Source organism: Elephantulus edwardii, unplaced genomic scaffold (assembly GCF_000299155.1).
Source record: "Elephantulus edwardii isolate Elephantulus edwardi_28Jun2011 unplaced genomic scaffold, EleEdw1.0 scaffold00214, whole genome shotgun sequence".
In the NCBI taxonomy this organism is placed as follows: Eukaryota; Metazoa; Chordata; class Mammalia; order Macroscelidea; family Macroscelididae; genus Elephantulus; species Elephantulus edwardii.
In genome coordinates, this window is record NW_006399964.1 from 149522 (window position 1) to 169897 (window position 20376).

The window sequence follows — 20376 nt, forward strand, 5'->3', positions numbered from 1 at the left end:
TTTTGAGAAAGCGCCATACCGCCTTCCACAGGGGTTGCACCATTTTACACTCCCACCAACAGTGAATCAGGGTTCCAGTTTCTCCACAACCTTGCCAGCCTTTGTTGCTTGCTGTTCTGTTAAATTTTGCTATTTTGACTGGGGTGAAATGATATCTCATAGTTGTTTTAGAGCTAGGGATTTTGAACATTTCTTCATGTGTTTGTTTGCCATCTAAATGTCTTCTTGGTGAAGTGTCTATTCATATCCTGTGCCCATTTTCAACTGGGTTGTTTACCTTTATTTTGTTGTGCTGCTCGAATATTCTATAAATTCTATATATAAGTCCCTTATCTGACATGTCATTGCCAAATATTTTTTCCCAGTCTTTGACTTTTCTTTTTACCCTGTTGGAGAAGTTTTTGGTTGTACATAGGGATTTGATTCTTAGATAGTCCCACTCATCTATTTTATCTTCGCCTGGTTGTAGATTTTTCATGATTCTCTTTAGGTTGTGGATTAGTGCTTCTAGAGTTCTTCCAAGCTTTTCTCTAATGAAGTTTATAGTCCTTAGTTTTAGTCCTAGGTCCTTGATCCACTTTGAGTTGGTTTTTGTGTATGGAATGAGGTGTGGATCTCAATTGAGTTTTCTGCAGATAGTTTTCCAATTTTGCCAGCACCATTTGTTAAAAAGGCTGTTGTTTCCCCACTTAACTGATTTCATCTGCTTGTCAAAAATCAACTGACCATAGGTAGATGGGCTGATTTCTGGATTCTCAGTTCTATTCCATTGATCTATGTGTCTGTGATTGTACCAGTACTATGCAGTGTAGTAGGATTTGAAATCAGGGAGTGAGATGCCTCCTACCTTGTTTCTATCTTTAAGGAGTACTTTACTTATTCAGGGCCTTTTTCTATTCCAAATGAAATTGGAGATTGTCTTTTCTATCTCGTTGAAGAATGGAATTGGTATTTGTATTGGGATTGCGTTGAATGTGTAAACTGCCCTTCGTAGTAGTGTCATTTTCACAATATTGAGTCTTCCTATCCATTTCTTCAGGTCTCTTTTTGTTTCTTATAGTAATGTTTTGTAATTTTCTTTGAAGATTCTGTGTTTCTGGTTAGATTTATTCCCAAGTATTTAATCTTGTGATTAGCTGTTGTGAAGGGTTTTGTTTTTCTTAGCTTTACTTCTGTATTCTCTTTGTTACTGTAGAGAAGTTGAATTGATTTTTGTATGTCAATCTTGTATCCTGCCACTTTGCTGAATTGGTCAGCTATGTCTAGTAGTTTTCTTGCTGAGTCTTTAGGGTTTTCTAAGTATATTATTATATCATCTGCAAAAAAAAAAATTACCTCCTCTTTGCCAATTTGGATACCTCTTATTTCCTTCTCTTGTCTTACTGCTCTCACTAAGACTTCCAATACAATATTGACTAGGAGAGGTGATATTGGGCATCCTTGCCTAGTTCCTGTTCTCAAAAGGGATGCCTTTAATCTCTCTCCATTGAGAACAATATTGGCTCTTTGGTTTGCATATATACTTTTTACTACGTTGAAGAAATTCCCCTCTAATCCTATTTTGTTGAGTGCTTTAATCATGAAAGGGTGTTGGATTTTATCAAAGGCTTTTTCTGCATCAATTGATAGGATCATGTGATTCTTGTTCTTTGCTTATTTATGTGATGTTATGAATTACATTGGTTGTTTTTCTTATGTTGAACCATCTTTTCATACCTGTTAAGAATCCCACTTGGTTATGGTGAATTATTATTTTTTTTTATGTATCGTTGGATTCTATTGGCCAGGATTTTATTCAGGATTTTGTTCATGAGAGATATTGGCCTATAGTTTTCTATTTTGGTGGGGTCTTTACCTGGCTTTGGTATCAAGGATATGTCTGCTTCATAGAATGAATCTGGGAGAATTCCATCTTTTTTTAATCTTCTGAAATAGTTTATGTAGAATTGGTAACAGTTCTTCTCTGAATGTTCGATAAAACTCACTTGTAGAACCATCTGGTGCAGGGTTTTTTGTGCCTTGAAGTTGTTTTATTACCTTTTCAATTTCTTCTTTTGTAATAGGTCTGTTCAGATGTTCAATTTCAATTGTGTCAGTTTAGGTAGGCTGTGAATTTCTAACTATTTGTCCATTTCCTCTAGGTTTTCCATGTTTGTTTGAGTATTGTTTTTCCATAATATTCCATTGTTAGCATTTTTTTATTTTGGTTGGTTCTGTTGTGACATTGCCCATTTCATCTTTTGTTTGGATTATTTGAGTCTTTTCCTTCCTTTCCTTTGTTAGTTTTGTTAGTGGTTTGTTGTTTTCATTGACCTTTTCAAAGAACCAACTCCTAGTTTTGTTGCATCCTTGCTTACAAGGTAAGACAGATACACAAAGATGAATTCACCAAGACTGATTAATAGTGAAGAGTTGGGAACACATAAATGTCCATAGTATGAAAGATGCGCTAGAGCTTTGCAGTGGAGCACCAAGCAGTTACTAAAATTGATAATAAATATTTTCTTTTACATGAAAGATGCTTTTTACCAATCTTGGGTGGTATAATCTGAAGGGGTTTTTACTTAAACTTTCTTCGATATCTCCTTCTCATCTTCTCCCCCTTGCCCCCACAGTAGTCATGATCAGTAAGGAAAAGAAGCTGGTGTTGCTTTAGAAAATAAAATTCAGACAAATGATATGGAAATTGATTGCAGTAAGGATAAAGAGTTAAGTCTTTGTAAAAAGCACTAATGAAACTAAGAAGAAACCTCAGTAGGAATGAGCAGAGAATGTGAACAGACAATGTGTAATGTAAGCATACAGGTAATAAACAGATACGAAACATTATTCACACTAACATAATCATTTAAGGAAAGAACTTTTTAATGAAACTAACAAAAGCTGTTTGCTGCCATTTATGATAGAAATGTATAGTATCAATTGATTATGATACATGTATTTGGTACTATTAAAAAGTAAAATTATGTAAACCATGCTGCATCTTAAAAATACAATATTTGACTGAAATAATTAGGTGTTAGGGTTTTTATGAGGATGAATGATCAGGTGTAAGGAGAAGAGCAAGATCCTTCAGTTGAGAAAGATCTGGATTCCCTGCAGTTGTGTTTTTTCATAATTGAGCTCTTGGGGAGCTTGCTCAAACTCTCTTAGATTTGGGTCCTTTCCCCTTGAGAATGAGATACTTATCTCTCTGATGGTAAATTATTTTAAATGTGTAAAGAGTGCATCTATCTTAGTCATCTACTGCTACTGTAGAAGTACCAAAAGTTGATAGCTTTAACAAACACTTTTATTTTCTCATGGTTTTCCAGCTTAGAAATCAGAATCTAGGGTGCCAGTTCTAGGGGAAGTCTTTCTCTCACTGCGGTCTCTGGCATTCTTGTACCCTGACCACAGCATTTGTGGTCGAGGCATCCCTTGGACTTTTTCTCTCCGTGTGTTTTAGTGTCAGCCTTCTCCTGGTTCTAAGACACACACAGTATCAGGACCTTGAGTTCAAAGGACACACTCTGCTTCCCGCTCTTCCATTTCGGTGGTCTCTGTAATCTTTGCTTGATTATTTCTCCTTTTCTCTCTCCCTCTCTTCTCCTCCCTTCTCTGCCCCAAAGTACATTAGAGAGAAGGTAGATTGTGCTGTGCTGTGATCCATTGTTGGGGCTGGCTTTGACTTTCATCACATGACTGAGTAGGACTGTTTTAATAATGTGAATGAGGTTAATAGCACCTGTGGAGCAGCGACATGTGAACAAGGTGTGTAGACTACCAACAAGGGGATTGGTTAGTTTTGCTATCCTGCCAGGCTTGGCTTGAAAACTGGACTGTAGCTACCATCAAGAGAGAAGCAGTGGAGAGTGCACCTCATCCTTGTAGGTCAGAGATTGCTGCTCCAAGTGGAGACCCAGGCCAGGCCAGAGCAGCAGCTGCAGAGGTGACGGGGAATCAGTGACCACCGTGCGACAGAGCAGAACTAGAACTGCTGCCCCATGGAGCCGGATTCAAGGACTTTCGCAGGGCCCAGAGTGGGGGCAGGCTGGATGGGGGCACACCATAGTTGGCAGAACTAAAAAGAGCTGTAAGGAGGGGCCCAGCGAATTTGGTGAGCAGAGGACCTACCTGCAAGCACGCCTTGGAAGCTATCCTGATTAAAGAATTGTATCCTGTTTCCAGCCTGAATCACAGCCTGTTCCCTCACGCACCCCCTGCCATCAGGTGGGAACTGACCCATTAATGGGGTTCTGAGGCTTTAAGGAGCAGATTGCCAGTCTTCCTTCTGCAGAGCTGCTGGTGGATTTGATCCTCCAGAGAGGCATGACCTTGAGGTTAACAGCACAACTCACCATGGACTCCAGCACCAGAGCTCCTGGTAACCTGCTACCCACTCCTCCAGTAAATCCTGTAATTGTGAGTTCTGTGTGTCCTGAGCAAGAGATGAGTGGACCCAGCGGTAGAGCATTGAGAACCAGGGAGGAAGGGTTGGTGTGAGAATTCAGATAAGGGGCAGGAGCATGGAGACGTGGCTGACCTCATAGCTAGCAGGACTGTTGATGGAGACTCATCCCGCCTATGGAGTTACTGGAGGTTGGGGGTGCTGGCTGCATTGTCTTTACACTATTCTACAGGTGAAATGAATTGATGATTAGAGTAAATATAACACTTAGCTCTGAGGAAGGAAGGAAATAGTACTGGAAACGCTCCTTGTCCTTATCTGGATGGTGGTCTCATGAGTAAATAAGCATGTAAAATCCATCAAACTGTGTATTTAAGATGAGCGTACCTTCAGTACTTTACAATACCTGGATTATGCATTGGAAAAAAAATGTTAAAAACCAATCTGTTCTAGTCTTCAAGGTGTCATAGGAATTTAAATACATTAAGTCATATATTAAGAAGATAAGGAATGAGTTCTTCATGTAACTCTGTTAAGAAATTATAATTTTGCTGTAGAAACCTTGTTTTAAATATAAAATTGAAGAGAATCTGTATTCGCTTTATCTTTTGTAGAGTCAACAATAGCAGAACTTCACAAAAAAATTAAAGAAGCTTTTGAAGTGTTTGACCATGAGCTAAACAATGCAGTGGACGTGAGGTTTGTAAATGTTTTGTTTGTTAGAATAGAGTGGCTCGAATAGAAGAGGGTTCTTTCCTTTCCACAGTGTACCTTGGATTGATTTAGTATGTCATTTGTGACACTTCTTTTCTTGCGTCTGATGAAAACGTCATGCTATCTTTTGGTTCTTTGTAGTTGGGTGAGAAGAAAAGAACTGAATTCCCCATTCCCACCTGCAGATGGATTAGGGTTATTACCAGTGGCATTGGTAATATTTTTAGAGGCCAGCAAGGTCACAGGGAGCAATTTTAAAATGGTCCTGGGAAAAACCCTCTTTGACGCATTCTAAACCAATACCCTAGTTTCTACTGCTAGTCTTGTAAGTGTTTAAAATTGGAGCTAAAGTGAACAGGCAGTATGAGACTTTAGAACACATTTTAGCTGAATGTATTCTTTGATTTCTCATACCTGAAGGAACAAGATGTGACTGAGGCAGGGAATGCAATCAGTTTCATTACTTTATCATAACACCTAAAATATGTTTTACCCCTCACCTATATTTATGGGCCCTATTGCACTGGATAAAGTAGAATGGAGCCCAGTGCCTTATCATTTATAGTAAGCATTGCATGGGACTTGGCTCAGCTATTGCCAAGAGAATGTGAGATTATCTATGGGACTATGATAGAGGCTGTTGTGCAAACAAAGCAAAGGAACACTACATGGTTTAAAATTAAGGAGGGAGTGCATTCTCTCAGAGTTGTACTCTCTCTCCATACCTATTAGTCTGTATGCTGAGCAAATTATCTGAGAAGCTGAACTCTGTGAAGATGAGTGTGACAATCAGGTTTGTGAGGGAGACTCAGCAATAATCTGTGTTATGCAGATGATACAGCCTTGCTTACTGAGAGTGAGGAGGATTTGTAGCATTTGTTGCAGATAAACAAGGAATGCAGCCTTTGGTATGGATTGCATCTCAATGTCAAGAAAACAAAGACTCTTACCACTGAGCTGATAGGTAGTGTCATGATGGGTGCAGAGGAGACTGAAACTGGAGGAAAGAGCTTCCTCTTGCTTGGGTCCAAAATTAACACCCTTTGTACCAGCAATCAAGAAATAAGGAGACATATTGCACTGGAAAAATCTGCAGTTAGGGACCTCTCCAAATAATTAAGGACTAAGTTTGAGGACTAAGGTGCGTCTAATTCAGGCTCTAGTCTTTTTGGTTACTTGCTAGGCATCCAAGAGCTGGACAATTAATAAGGATGACAGAAGAACTTTGAGCTGTGGTGTTGGAGAAGAGCCCTGAACATCCCATGGACAGCCAAGAGAACAAATATATCTTGGAGAGGGTGCAGCCTGAATGTTCTTTGGAGGTGAGAATAATGTCTTCACCTCACATACTTTGGACATGTTGCTAGGATGTACTATTCCTTGGAGAAGGACATGATGTTGGAAGGGGTGGATGGTTGGCGAAGGAGAGGAGGAACCTCAATGAGGTAGACTGACACAGTGACTACTGAAATGAGCTCTTATGTGTCAGGATGTGTGAAGATAGAAGAGGGTTCAGATCTTTGGTTCATAGTGTTGCTATGACCTAGTGGCAAGAAGCTGTGCTGTGATTCCAAAGGCATGTTTCCTCCCATCCAATTTACTACCTCTGAAAACCTGCTGGAAAGTCAGCTATGGGTCAGTTCTGACTTGATGGCACACAACAACAGTTAGTCTAAATCTGTTTTTCTTCTGGGAGAGGTGAGAAAGACAGGACTGATACAGATGTTATCAAATGACTACAAAAGGGATATTAGGTTTCAGTAGCAGGGTCCTAAGTGGCAGGAGAATGTATTCATTTCTGAAGGACTTAGAAACTGCCTTTAGAGAGGCCGCTGTAGCATACAGGAATGAACCCGTGCCAGAAGCCAGTCTATGTCTTCTCTTCTTCTTCTGGTAAATACTGCATGCCATTCACGTCCACTTCTGGGTAATATAAAGGCTTGCTAGTGACATCAGCAACTACCCTGTAGCTGCCTTCTGTTACAGTTTTTTTTTAAGTTACTTAGAAGTGACACTTAAATATCTACTTCTGAAAACTAGAGGGTGCATTTTGTGCTAGTTTTCAGCCTTCCATGAAGAGCTCATTTTTCCTTGGTGTACCACCTTTTCTTGGTACACCTACATCTAGAGTATTTCTTTTTAACGGAAAGCTTACATTCTCTTTCTCTTCTAAGTTTTAAACTTAATGAGGACCAAGTACATTTGATATTTGGAATCTTTAATGCATACAGCATCACCTTTTGCATATATACAGCATCAATATATCAGCTGAAGATATTTAACTCAGTGTATGAAGCTATTGGGAAATGAAATTGGAAAAATGAGTTAGATGTCATTTAGGGAAGGACCTCGTTTATTTCCTCAAGTAGTCTGGATTTAATTATGTAGGCAAAACCAGCTCATAAAAGTAGAGGTACGATAAGACTCGATTTGGGTTGCTTTTTAGAAAGAATAATCAATATAATATGATAGATATTTGGCATGTGGACAAGAATAATTAGTTCCAAAACCTGGTAGCATATTAAAATAATTTGGGAGCTCTTAAAAAATAGTCAATACATTTTTTTAAAAAGGCAAAATGGAAAATTGAGGGAAAGAGTGGAACTAGGACAGATTTTAATAGACTTGACAGCAACAAGTTTGAGAAAGTGAGGAGGACTTGAAATGTTTGCTGCAGAAGATCAAAGACTACAGCCTTCAGTGTGAATAGCATCTCACCATGAAGAAGACTAAAACCCTCACCATTGGAATGGTGAGCAACATCACGATACATGAAGAAAAGACTGAAGTAATCAATGATTTCATCTTACTCAGATCCACAATCAAGACTTTTGTTACCCATAATCAGGAAATCAGGAGATGTATTGCTTTGGGAAAGTCTGTTGTCAGGGACCTCTTTAGATCACCAAGGTGCAGTGATATCAGTTTGAAGACTACGGTGTGCCTGATTCAGGCCATGTTCTTTTCAATCTTTTGCTGTGCATCTGAGAACTGGACAATGACTAAAAGATGACAGAAGAATTGATGCCTTTGTGCTGTGGTGTTGGAGAAGAGTACTGAATATCCCACAGACTGCTAAAAGAACAAATAAGTAAGTCTTGAAAGTGCAGTCAGAATGCTCTTTGGAGGCAAAGATAACAAATCTTGATCTCACATAGGAGAGGCTATTCCTTGGAAAGGTGGAGGGTCTATAAAAGAGGGGAATACCCTCAACAAGGTGGATTGGCAGTGACTACAGCAGTGGGCTCAAGTGGGCTCACGAGATGGCACAGGGTAGGACAGGGCTCAGACCTGTTCATAGGGTCGCTATGAGTCATGGTAGACTCATCGGCACCTAACAACAACAACAACAGCAATTAGGAGTTCCTGGGTGGTGTAAGCTGTCAAACACTTGACTAAGCCTAGATGCCAGACAATGACAGCCTCCCGTTGGTCCCTACGTGGTATAGAGATTTTGGAACAAATTGTTTCTTCTACCATGTTAGAATAGCTCACTTCTGCCTCCTTTCAGACACATTTACAGTGTCTGAAAACCTGCTGGAGGGTCAGCTATGAGTTGATTTTGACTCAGTGGCAGTTAGAAAAAAAATGAGCACTTTCCTTCCATTAAGACTTACAGCCTCAAAAACCTGGTGAAGGAGGCGGTGACTTAGAATCAGCCAACAATGGTGGGTAGCCCCCTCCAAGGAGCCCTGGGCATGCAGTGGTTAACATAGTTGACTGCTAACCAAAACATTGGCAGTTGAACCCACCAGCTGCTCCAGAGGAGACTCTGTGGCAGTCTGATTCCATAGACAGCTGCAGCTTGACAGCAACAGGTTTGGATTTTTTTTTAAAAAGCCTTCTATTTGGAAGAAGTTGGCAAAAAATAAGGCCCCAGGTATTGACAGCATACCAGCTGACATATTTCAACAAACAGATGCTGCCCTGGATGTGCTCACCAAGTTGTGCCAAGAAATCTAGAGGACAACAACTTGACCAACTGACTGGAAGAGATCTATATTTGTTCCCATTCCGAAGAAAAGTGACCCCCACAGAGTGTGGAAGTGAGTGAGCAATATAATTAATATCACATACAAACAAGATTCTTATGAAAATTATCCAAAAATGACTGACACAGCACATCACTGTAGAACTGCCAGACGTGCAGGTTGGGTTTAGCAGAGGCCGTGGTACTAGGGCTATTTTAGCTAATATCAGATGGATCTTGGCTAAACGTGGAGAGTACCAGAGGAATGTCTATGTGTGTTTTATTGACTGTGGATCACAACAAATTGTGAGTAACTCTGAGAAGAATGGGAATCCCAGAACACTTGATTGTGCTTACACGAAACCTATAATTAGACCAGGAGGCAGTCGTCAGAACAGAGCAAGGAAACATTGCATGGTTTAAAATTGGGAAGGGTGTATGCCAGAGATGTGGTTTATCTCTATAACCTTTTTTATCTATAATGCAGAACAGGTCATCCGGGAGGCTGGGCTCTATGAGGAGGAATGTAGCATCAGGATTGGAGGAAGACTTACCAACAATCTGTCTTATGTATATGATACAACCCTGCTTGCTGAAACTGAGGAGGACCTGGAACATTTTTTGCAAAGTCCAGGACTGTAGTCTTCAATATGAACTGAAGCTCAACATCAAGCAAAGATTCTCACCACTGGACCAATTGTCAGCATCATGACAGTGAAGAGATGGAGATTGTTAACAACACTCTTGGTACCAGCAGCCAGGAAATCAAAAGACAAGTTGCACTGGGAAAATCTTCTGTCAGGGACCTCTCTAAAGTACTGAAGAGCAATGATGTCAGTATGGAGACTAAGGTGTGCCTGATCCAAGCCACAGTCTTTGCAATTACTTGCTATGCATCAGAGAGTTCGACAGTGAATAGGATGATAGAAAGAGAATTGATGCCTTTAAACTGTGGTGTTGGAGAACTGTATTGAATGTACCATGGACTGCTCGGAGAACAAAGAAGCTCGTTCTAGAGAGGATGAAATCAGGTTGCTCCTTGGAGATAAGGATTCTGAGGCTTTGTCTCACATACTTTGGGCATGTCGCAAGGAGTAACCACTGCTTGGAGAGGAACGTCATGTTTGGGAGGGTGGAGGGACAGCACAAGAGAGGAAGACCTTCAATGAGATGGATTGATTCAGTAACTGGGATAGGTGTGTTAGAGGCAATAAGGTTGGCACAGGATAGAGCAGGATTCAGAGCTGTTTTACATAGAGTCACAAGTGACTTGACAGTGCATAACAGCAACCTATTTGGAATCCCTGGGTGGCACGAGCTGTTAAGAGCTTGACAAAGAACCTAAATGGTAGCCAGTGGCAGCCTCCTCTAGGTCCGTAGGTCATAAAGACAGTTTGAGCGTCACTGAGTTAGAAAAGGTACCAGAGTGCTCCTTGGAGGCAAAGATGGCAATGCTTTGTCTCATACTTTGGACATTTGTTGAGAGGGTTTTTCCTTGGAAAGGTGGAGGGTCAGCAAAGGAGAAGAAGACCTTCAGTGAGATGGATTGACATGAGACTGCAACAGTGGGCTCAACTCTGTCAGAAATGGTGAGGATGGCACAGGATAGGACAAGGTTGAGATCTCTTCATAGAGTCGCTATGAGTTATCACCTAATAACAGCACCTAATAACAACAACAATTAACCAAAAGGATGAAATTTAATATGCCATTCTTTCAAAATTTTCTGTTTTCCCATTGCTTTTATTGATATTTGAAATAAGTTTATTAAAAAAATTATAAAAGAATACAGACTTTCTGTATATCTACCAAGCATCTGTTAAAGTTAGTATCTTATAAAGTATAGTATAATAACCAAAACAAAGAAGTTAACATTGATTTACTGTGATTAATTTTATTGAAATTTCATCAGTTTGTGCACTAATCCCTCTCTCTTTTTTAATTATTATTTTCTTTCCATTCACATTGTGTTTCTTATGATGATTCCCATACATTGTGTCTTATAAAATTGTCACTGATTTATTGTTACCTTATCTTTTCAGATCTCCACTAGATCTTTCCTAGTTCCTTCACCTCCTCCCTCCACCCACCAAGCTCTACAAACCCATGTTCACTAGTAAATCTTTCTGTCCAAGGATCCAGTGCAGAATCCCCCGATGATAGTTGTTTTACATCTTTTGTTTTTCTTGCTGTGTGCTGTCAAGTCCGTCATGATACACGGCAATCCTGTTGTTGTATACCATGACGATAGCTGATCCTCCAGTGAGTTTTCAGGGACATTTAGCCACCCAGCAAGAGATTGCCAATCTTCCTTCCAGTCAGCAGCTAGCTGGTGCATTCGAACCATGCACTTTTTTGTTGGCAGTGCAATTCCCTACCTTTAATCCATCAGCCATCTTATAGGACAGAATGAAACGGCCCTGTGGGGTGTTGGAAGGAGCCCTGGTGTTTAGTGTATAATGTGTTGGATGGTTAGATAAAGGCCTGGGGCTCCATTCCACCAGCCACTCCTACAAAGAGCTGTCACCGCGGAATTGGATGAAGGTAGGTTGTGATTCAAGGTTGAGTTGGTGGCAGCGGGTTTGCTGTTTCTCTTCGTTTTGTTTTTGTTGATAGTGTTGCCAGGGCTGTAGTCTTTACAGAAGCAGTCAGCCTTTTCCCCCACAGTGGCTGGTGGGTTCAAACCTACACTCTTCCTTTTAGCAGCTTGCTTACCCAGGGCTCCACTCATTTGCCGATGACGGCTCCTTCATCGTTCCCTCAGGATCTTGCTGCTGGTTTTATCAGATGTTTTCTCATGGTGAGATTGTCTGAACAACAGATCAGAGTACATGGTAGTTCTTCATACCACTGATGATTTTAGATCTGATGGTATTGATCTGATACTATAACCACAAGGATTTGTTCTAAGAAGATGTTTCCTGCAGAGTTCCTCAGTCACTTGGTTAGTGCTGTTGCTGTGCCCCATCAGAACAGACCCATAGCTGACTCTCCAGCAGGTTTTCAGAGGCAGCAAATTGCATGGGAGGAGATTGCCCAGCCTTCTCCCACAGAGCAGCTGGTGAATTCAAATCATGCACCTTTGGGTTGGCAGCCCAATCCCTCACCACTAAGCCATCAGAGCTCCCTAGCCAGAGTTCCTTGGTCAATGCAGTTTAAGTTTGCTAACCTTCTCTACTGTAACGTTACTATTCCACTGTTTGTAATTATATTATTTCTTTTAGGAAATCATAATGAAAATTATTATCACCAAAATTAACTCACTTAATTTGCTAACAACTGAGAGTTTTGGATTAAAAACACATCTTGACAGTAATGCATTTGCATAATTTTTTTAAAGCTTTAGGAGATAATTCAATCACAGCCAATTCTGCCCAAGATTAACAAAATTTAATTGTATTTTTTTAAAATAAAAAGAATATTGAAAGGGGGGGAAAGACCTCTTTGTAATTCCTTTATAATAAATATCTTGGGGGGATATTTTGAGACTAGTCAGATAGCCTGTTTCTCCCAAGAGCTTTGTTGTTGTTATGTGCCGTCAAGTTGCCTATGACATGGAATACTATGCTGCATTAAAAAACAAGGAACTCATGCAATATTATTCAAAATGGTTGACTCTGGAGAACATTATGCTGAGTGAAATATCCCAGTCACAAAAGGACAAATATTACATGATGCCACTGTTGTAGAATGGGACTGTCCTTGGGGTTGGGGAGAGACTGAGTAAGATGGTTCAATAATGTATACTGCACTGAAACAGAGGAGGGAGAAAACTGTTTAAAAGAGATATATAACTAGGTATTTCTGTCATCACAGGAGACTAGAGCGAGGGCTACATGGTGGAGGGGACCTGGGGGAGGGTTTGTAAAACAATGAAAGAATCTTTTCTTTTACTTTAAAAAAAAGTTGCCTATGACTCACAGCAACCTGATGTACAGCAGCTCTGAAGCCTGCTCTGGCCTGAGCCAGTCTCACTTCTCTGACACACCTACCCCCATTACCCCACTTACAATATCAATCCATCTCTTCTAGGATCTTCCTCTCCTGCACTGTCCCTCCACCCTTCCAAGCATGACGTCCTTCTCCATGGCCATGTGCCCAAAGAGTGTGAGATGGAGCTTCAAAATCCTAGCCTCCAAGGAACAACCTGCTTTCACCCTCTCCAGGTTAAACCTGTTTGTTTTCTTGGCAGTCCATGCTATGTTCAGTTCTCTTCTCCAGCACCACAACTCAAAGGCATCAATTCTTCTTCTGTCATCTTTGGTCATTGTCCATCTCTCTGATGCATAGCATATAATTGCAAAGACCATGGCCTGGATCAGGTTCATCTTAGTCTCCAGAGTGACATTGTTGCTCTTCAGCACTTTGGAGAGATCTCTGACAGCAGCCTTCCCTCTGACAGAGCAATTCATCTTTTTATTGCTTGACTGCTGATGCCAAGAGTTTTGGTTGTAGATCTAATCAAGCAGAAATTAATCTCTTCTCCATCTATCATGATGCTGCCAGTTGGCACGGTGGTGAGAATGTTTGTTTTCTTGATGTTTGGCTTCAATCCATATTGGAGACTGCAGTCCTTGGCCTTCTGCAGCAAACGCTTCAGGTTTTCCTCCTGCTGTCCATTACTACTACTACAAGAAGAAATGTTACATGTCAGTACTATGTGTTTGATCTGTCAGAAGTAGTTTTCGCTTCCCCTCGTGATCTTGCTTCGCATAGCTATCACTGTGCTGTTCTGTGCTGTGTGGTCGCTGCAGACTCACAGCCACACCACTGCAATGGGAACCTGGCCTTACCCACACCGTCCTCGCAGTCTCTGCTGTGCTTGAGCCCCCACTGTGGACACCGTGTCTGTCTGTCCATCTCATGGGGGTGTACAGGGTTTGACAGATGATGGTGGTGTGATACCGTTCATTGTGTACTTTTGCTTGGTGGCTGAGCAGACACTTAACAGTGTTTGTGACTTTTTTTTTAAAACCTTCTCATAACACAATTTGATGGATTAGAGGGAGGAGTGGGTAAAGGAAAGGGGGAAGATCCAGTGTGAAAAACAATGTACACGAACTTTATAAGTAAACCGGTATACAATAAAAAACAAACAAAAACAAAACCAATCATCTTCTAATGTTTGCTAACTAACTTTAACTCATCAGTGTCTAGTGGGACAGACTCATAGTTGAACCTCCAGTGGGTTTGCAGAAGGTGTAAGCTGCCTAGGAATTTGCCCAGGTGGATTCTAAACAAGTCACCTTTAGGTTAACAATACATCTGCCCCCAAGACTGTGCCCCCAGAGCTCACCTAAGAAATACTTCAGTCCATGAATGCAATAAGCCCTTGTTTTGATCAGGACTTCTGTGAGAAATACACAAAAGTCACTGTAGTCTCAGACAGCATCTGGGTTTTTCCTCTGTCACTACCTATCACCTTGGACTCTCAAGAGAACAAACAGGTCTGTCTTGGAGAGGGTGAAACTGAGTTGCTCTCTAGATGCAAGGATTTTGAAATTCTGTCTTACATATTTTGAACATGTTTCCAAAAGTGGCCAGTCCTTGGAGAAGGACATCTTGCTTGGAAGGGCGGGGGGACAGTGCAGGAGAGGAAGACCCAGATGAGATGGATTGACACAGTGACTGTGGTAATGGGGGCAGGTTGGTGAGATTGGCTCAGCATAGGACAGGGTTCAGGACTATTGCGTGCAGAGTTGCTATGAGTCCTAGGCCACTCGATAGCACATCACAGCATCAACCTTTCACCTTAAATGCATTAACTAGCATGATGTGTTCTAAGAAGATGCTATTATGCAAAGTGCTTGGGGTCAGGATGGCAGTTGGTCAAAGAATGCGAGCTGCTTCTTGCACTCACTCGGCCCCAGCTCTGCTGCTAGCAGGGTGAGTTAACGACTGCTCTAAATTCCAATTTCCTGCTTTCAGCATAGTGATTTTAATCCAGATTGATGTGTTAGATGAGTTTATTTATACACGTGAAATTATTTTTAAATTGAGAAGTGTGTTTCAAGCTACAAAATGTTCTACACATTCATACACTATTCAGTGAACATTGTTGTTTTTCTATGACGTCTAAGGCACCTTTGTAGATTTGAGGTGTAACAGTGACAGAGATTGACAAAGCCTCCGCCCTCAGGGAGCATATGTCTCAGAGGGAAGAGAGAACAAAGTAAACTGTATCCAAACAAACTGATACATAAAAGTGTATACAAGCAGACGGATACATAAATGGGATTTCAGGTTGTGATTCTGGAGAAGAGTATCTGGAGAAGGTGCCATGGACTGACTGGAGCACAGACAGGTCTGTCTATCCCAGAGGAAGCGGAACCGCAACCAGGATGCTTCCTGGAGGCAAGGCTTGTGAAGCTCCGCCTCACGTACTTTGGACATGTCAGAAGACGCTGCTCCTTGGAGAGGGGCGACATGCTTGGAAAGCTGGAGGATCAGCGCAAGCGAGGAAGACCCTCAACCAGACTGACACAGTGACTATCACGGGGGGGGGGGGGTCAAGATTGGTCAGTTTGGCTCAGGATAGGACAAAGCTCAGAGATACTGTTCAGAGGGTCGCTATGACTCGTAGTCGACTCGATCGCACACAACAACAATTAAATTCTATGAAATAAATAAAAGAGGGTGATGCCATGAAACGCATTGTGAAGCAGATAAAGCTGGGCAGTGCATTAGGTGCTGAGGACTAATTAGGCTGGAGGAGACCCTCTGATGAAGGAAAACATCTTCAGAGGTAACTTTTGAATCAAGCTCTGTTAAGAATGAAAGGATTGGAGAGCAAACGGGAAGGTCCCAGGAAGGGGAAGAGATTAGGTTTGTTAGAGAAAAGCGAAGGAGACAGTGTAGGTGCACGTAGGTCGGGAGAGGTGTAAGATCGAGACAGAGAGGCTGGTGGGGGCCACAGCAGGAAGAGAATTGCGTCTCAAGTTCCTAGGAGGATTTTAGACAGAGGAGTTACATGATATAACTTAAAAACTATTGTTGCTGCAAGGAGAGTTGATGAGGGTAGTTGAAAGAGCAGAAGTAGGATGAGAAAGTGAGGCCTGACTAACACAGCAGGTGAGGCTCAGGAGGAGGCTGTCCAGGCAGTGTGGCGGTGGTGTGGGTGCCGGGAGCTAGTGAGCTATGCCAGAGCCGCAGCTCTTTGCTGAAACCCCTCAATATCTGTTCTGTCAATTTCTGGGGCCTTATTTTTTGCCAGCGCCTTCAGGACAGCATGGCCTCTGTCCTGCAGTACCATTAGTTCTTCTTTTTTCTTTTCTTTTTCTCACCCCTCTACTCCCTTGAGTTCTTATACATGGTTTACTAGTTATCCTTCTGGTGGTAGTTTTTTTTTTTTGTTTTGTTTTTTTTTACAATAATGGTCTTATGCAGCATTTGTCTTTATTAGACTAAGTTCACTTCGCATAATGCTCTCCAGTCTCTCCCAAGTTATGTAGTATTTTTCGAAATCATTGCTTCTGAGTGCCAACTGGTATTCCACTGTGTGAATGTACCACAATTTCTCAGTCCATTCAGTTGTAGATGGACATTTGGGCTGTTGCCATGTTCCTGCTATGAACATTGGTTTACAAATGTCCATTTGTGTCTCAGTTCTAATTTCCTTAAGGTATATTTCTAGTAGTGGAATAGCTTGTTCATATGGAGTTTCTGTGTTCAGATTTTTGAGGAAATGTCAAACTGTCCTCCAGAGTGGTTGCTTCATTTTATTATCCCACCAACAGTGTATGAGCCTTCCATCTCTCATCCTCTCCAACACTTATTGCTTGCTGCCCTACTAAACTTTGTCACTTCTACTGGGTGAGATGGTATCCATTGTGGTTTTGATTTGCATCTATCTTATTGCCAGTGATTTCATTTGTGCATTTCTTCATGTGTCTGTTGGCCACCTGAATGAATGTCTTCCTCTGTGAAAAGTCTTTTGCCAATTTTGTAATTGTGTTATCAGTTTTTTTTCTTTCTTCTACAGGCCCAGGAGAATTCTGTAAGTACCATTGGTTCTTGATCATATGCTACTTGATGAAATTGTTCAGCATCAAACAGTTCTTTTTAGTAGAGCAACTGGATATATTCCTTTGCTTCCTGCATCAATAAATATTTACCCATAGAAATCTCCTCTATTGTAACTCAAGGGTTGTATTTGTTCTTCAGATATCTTGTCTTGAGAAATGCTGTTCTTCCTTTTTTGTTTTCTTTTTTCCCCTTTTTCTTTTTTGTTTTCTTACTCCAGTTTTTTGCATGTTCCTTTATAATTCTTTGTATTATCTTTGTGAGCTGCCCTTTGAAATTGATTCAGTTCTCATTATTTCTTCTATTTCTATTGACTTCTCTATAATAAAGGGCAAGTTTTAGAAGTAGGCGATCAATCTTACTTCTTAATCCAGAAGCTCTGTGCTGAAACTCATCCACTCATATTTGAAATACTGGTGACATCAGCATCCAGCTAGATGAATCGCTTCCAGCATCACAGGCTACTTGGAAACATGAAAGTGTGGCAAACTGAAAAACAAGAGGTGACATAATGGTAGTATAGCAATATTTTTACTGTGTTGATGATGATGTTGTGGTTGGTTGCTGTTAGGTGCTGTTGAGCCGAGTATATCCCATAGCAATCCTGTGAACAACAGATCTGAACCCTGTCCTGTCCTGTGCCACACTTCTCGTTGACATACTTGAGCCCATCGCTAAAGTCACTGTGTCAGTCCATCTGATTGAATAGCGTCTTTTATTTTGCTGACCTTTCCAAGCTTGATATCCCTTTTAAGAAATAGCACCCCCCCACCCCCACCCCGATAACATGCCTGGAGTATGGGAGCACTCTGGCTTCACTTCCTCTCAGACATAACTGCTATTTTGGCAGTCTATGGGATATTCAGTACTCTTCTACAGCACCACAGCTCAGAGGCTTCTTAAGTTCTCCTTATCAGTTGTCTACCTCTAAGATGCATTGCAAGCAATTGAAAAGACCATGGCTTCAGCCAGGTCTTTAAACTTATATCATTGCTCCTCAGTACTTTGGAGAGATCCCTGACAGCAGACTTTCCCAGTGTAATACGCCTCTTGATCTTCTGACTGCTGGTACCAAGGATGAAGATACAAGTAAAAAGAAAATGTTGACAATTTCAGTCTTTTCTCCATCTATCATTGTGTTGCCTACTGGTCCAGTGGTGAGAATTTTTGTTTTCTTGATATTAAGATGCAACCCATATTGAAGGCTGTATCCTTTGATCTTCTGTAGCAAGTGCTTCAAGTCCTCACTTTCAGTGAGCAAGATTGTGTCATCTGCATAATGCAGGATGTTGATGGGTCTTCCTCTGATTCTGATGTCACATTCTTCTTACTAAAGTCTAACCTCTCAAATGATTTGTTTGGCTGGGTGTGGTGATACATGACTGTAGTCCCAGCTACTTGAGAGGCTGAGGTTGGAGGATCGCTTGGGTCTGGTTCTAGGCTGTAGAGCACTATTCCTATGGGGTGTCCGCATTAAGTTCAGCATCAATATGGTGACCTCCTGGGAGTGGGGGACCACCAGGTCGCCTAAGGAGGAGTGAACCAGCCCAGGATGGAAATGGAGAGGGTAAAAACTTCTGTGCTTATCAAATTATTTGCTTGGCATACAAACTAAATCAGTATGGAGAAAGGATACAGCTTTCTTGATTGTAAACCATGGAGCTTTTTGGTCTGTTTCACATGAGCATAATTAAGTGCACTGGGATTCCCGTTCTTCTCACTGTGGGCCATAGTTTGTTATGATCCACTCAGTCAGATGCCTTTCATAGTCAGTAAAGCACAAATGGACATTCTCTAGTATTCTCTGCTTTCAGATCTACCTGACATCAATGATGTCCTTGATGTCATGGCTTCTTCCAAACCCAGCCTGAACTTCTGGCAGTTCTCTGTCAATGTATTGTTCTAGCTGGTTTTAGATGATCTTCAACAATATTTCAATTGCATGTGATATTAATGATATGGTTCAGTAATTTCCATATTGTGTTGGATCACCTTTCTCGGGAATGGGAATAAACATGGATCTCTTCAGTCAGTTGGCCAGGTAGCTGTCTTCCAAATTTCCTTACACAGAGCATGTCCAGGGCTCCTGAGGAAGACTTAGCTATCATATGGCACTTCCTGAATATTTCAGTGTTAGCTAGTTCTTTCTGGTACAATGACTCTATGTATCCCTCCATCTTCTTTTGATGCTTCCTGGACCATTCAAGATCTTTCCCATAAAGGCTCTCAGTATTGCAACTTGAGGCTTGAATTTTTCCCATTTCTTTCAGCTTGAGAAATAGTGAGTTCTCCAGCTCCAGCTCTTGGTACTCTGTATAACACTTTTCTTTAGCTGCCCATTGAAATCTTCTGTTAATTTCTTTTACTTTGGTATCTCTTCCCTTTGTCTTGGTTTAATGATGTTCTAGTGAAATTTTTAGAGTCTTTTCTGACATCTATTTTAATCTTTTCTTTCTCCTTTATGATGCCATCCCATAACTTTGGTCATTATTGAGATAATTTTTAAATTTGTATGGAATAAAATAATTGTAGTATTTTGGTTTTTGTGGATTTGTTTTCATTTTCGTCAGCTTCAAATTGAACTTGCCCATGAGTACTTAATGGTGTGTACTTATTGGTGTAGCCTGCTCTGACTGCTGGATACTGCTGCTCCAGTGATTCTTTCCACAGATATAGTCAGTCTGATCCCTCTGCAATCTGTTAGGTGAGTTCCATGTATATAGATACCATTTGTGTGGGCTTTTTTGATTGAGATTTTAATGAAAGGTTATAGAGAACTTGTATTTCCTTTCATTCATTGTTGAATATTTTCCTCCCTGCCCACCCCTCCCCCCAGGCACACGTTTCTCTTTGAAAAGAAAAAAAAATTCTTTCGTTGTTATACAATCCCCCCCAGTCTACTTTACTATGCAGCTCTTATTCTGGATTCTTGTCATGCAAATAATACTTAACTATATATTAATTTTAAACAGTTCTCTCCCTCATCTGTTTCAATGCAGTGTACATTCTTTATCCCCTCTTTTCTTAGTTTTCCTGTAACCCCGATGTCAGTCCTGTTTTATAACAATGGCATTATGCAGTATTTGTCCTTTTGTGACAGAGATACTTCACTCAGCATAGTGTCCTCCAGAGTCACCCATTTTGAATAATATTGCATGAGTTCCTTGGTTTTTTTATTATTAAATTTTATTAATTTTAATGAACATTTACAGAGATTTTGGGTTTTCATTCATTCATTGTTGCACTATTTTCTCTACCCTCCTCCCCAATTTGTTCTTCT

The 20376-nt window shown here is 40.9% G+C and overlaps 1 protein-coding gene and 1 pseudogene across 1 annotated transcript in view; both read left to right on the forward strand.

The window, feature by feature from the left end:
• The window catches only part of EFCAB2 (EF-hand calcium binding domain 2), a 110211-nt gene that overhangs the window by 9691 nt on the left and 80144 nt on the right, over positions 1-20376 (forward strand). The window contains exon 2 of the mRNA XM_006897755.1: positions 5005-5089. Within this exon, the coding sequence (XP_006897817.1) occupies positions 5005-5089 (85 nt within the window). The remainder of the gene's footprint in view (positions 1-5004; positions 5090-20376) is intronic.
• LOC102856939 overlaps positions 14893-20376 on the forward strand; it is an 18156-nt pseudogene continuing 12672 nt past the window's right edge.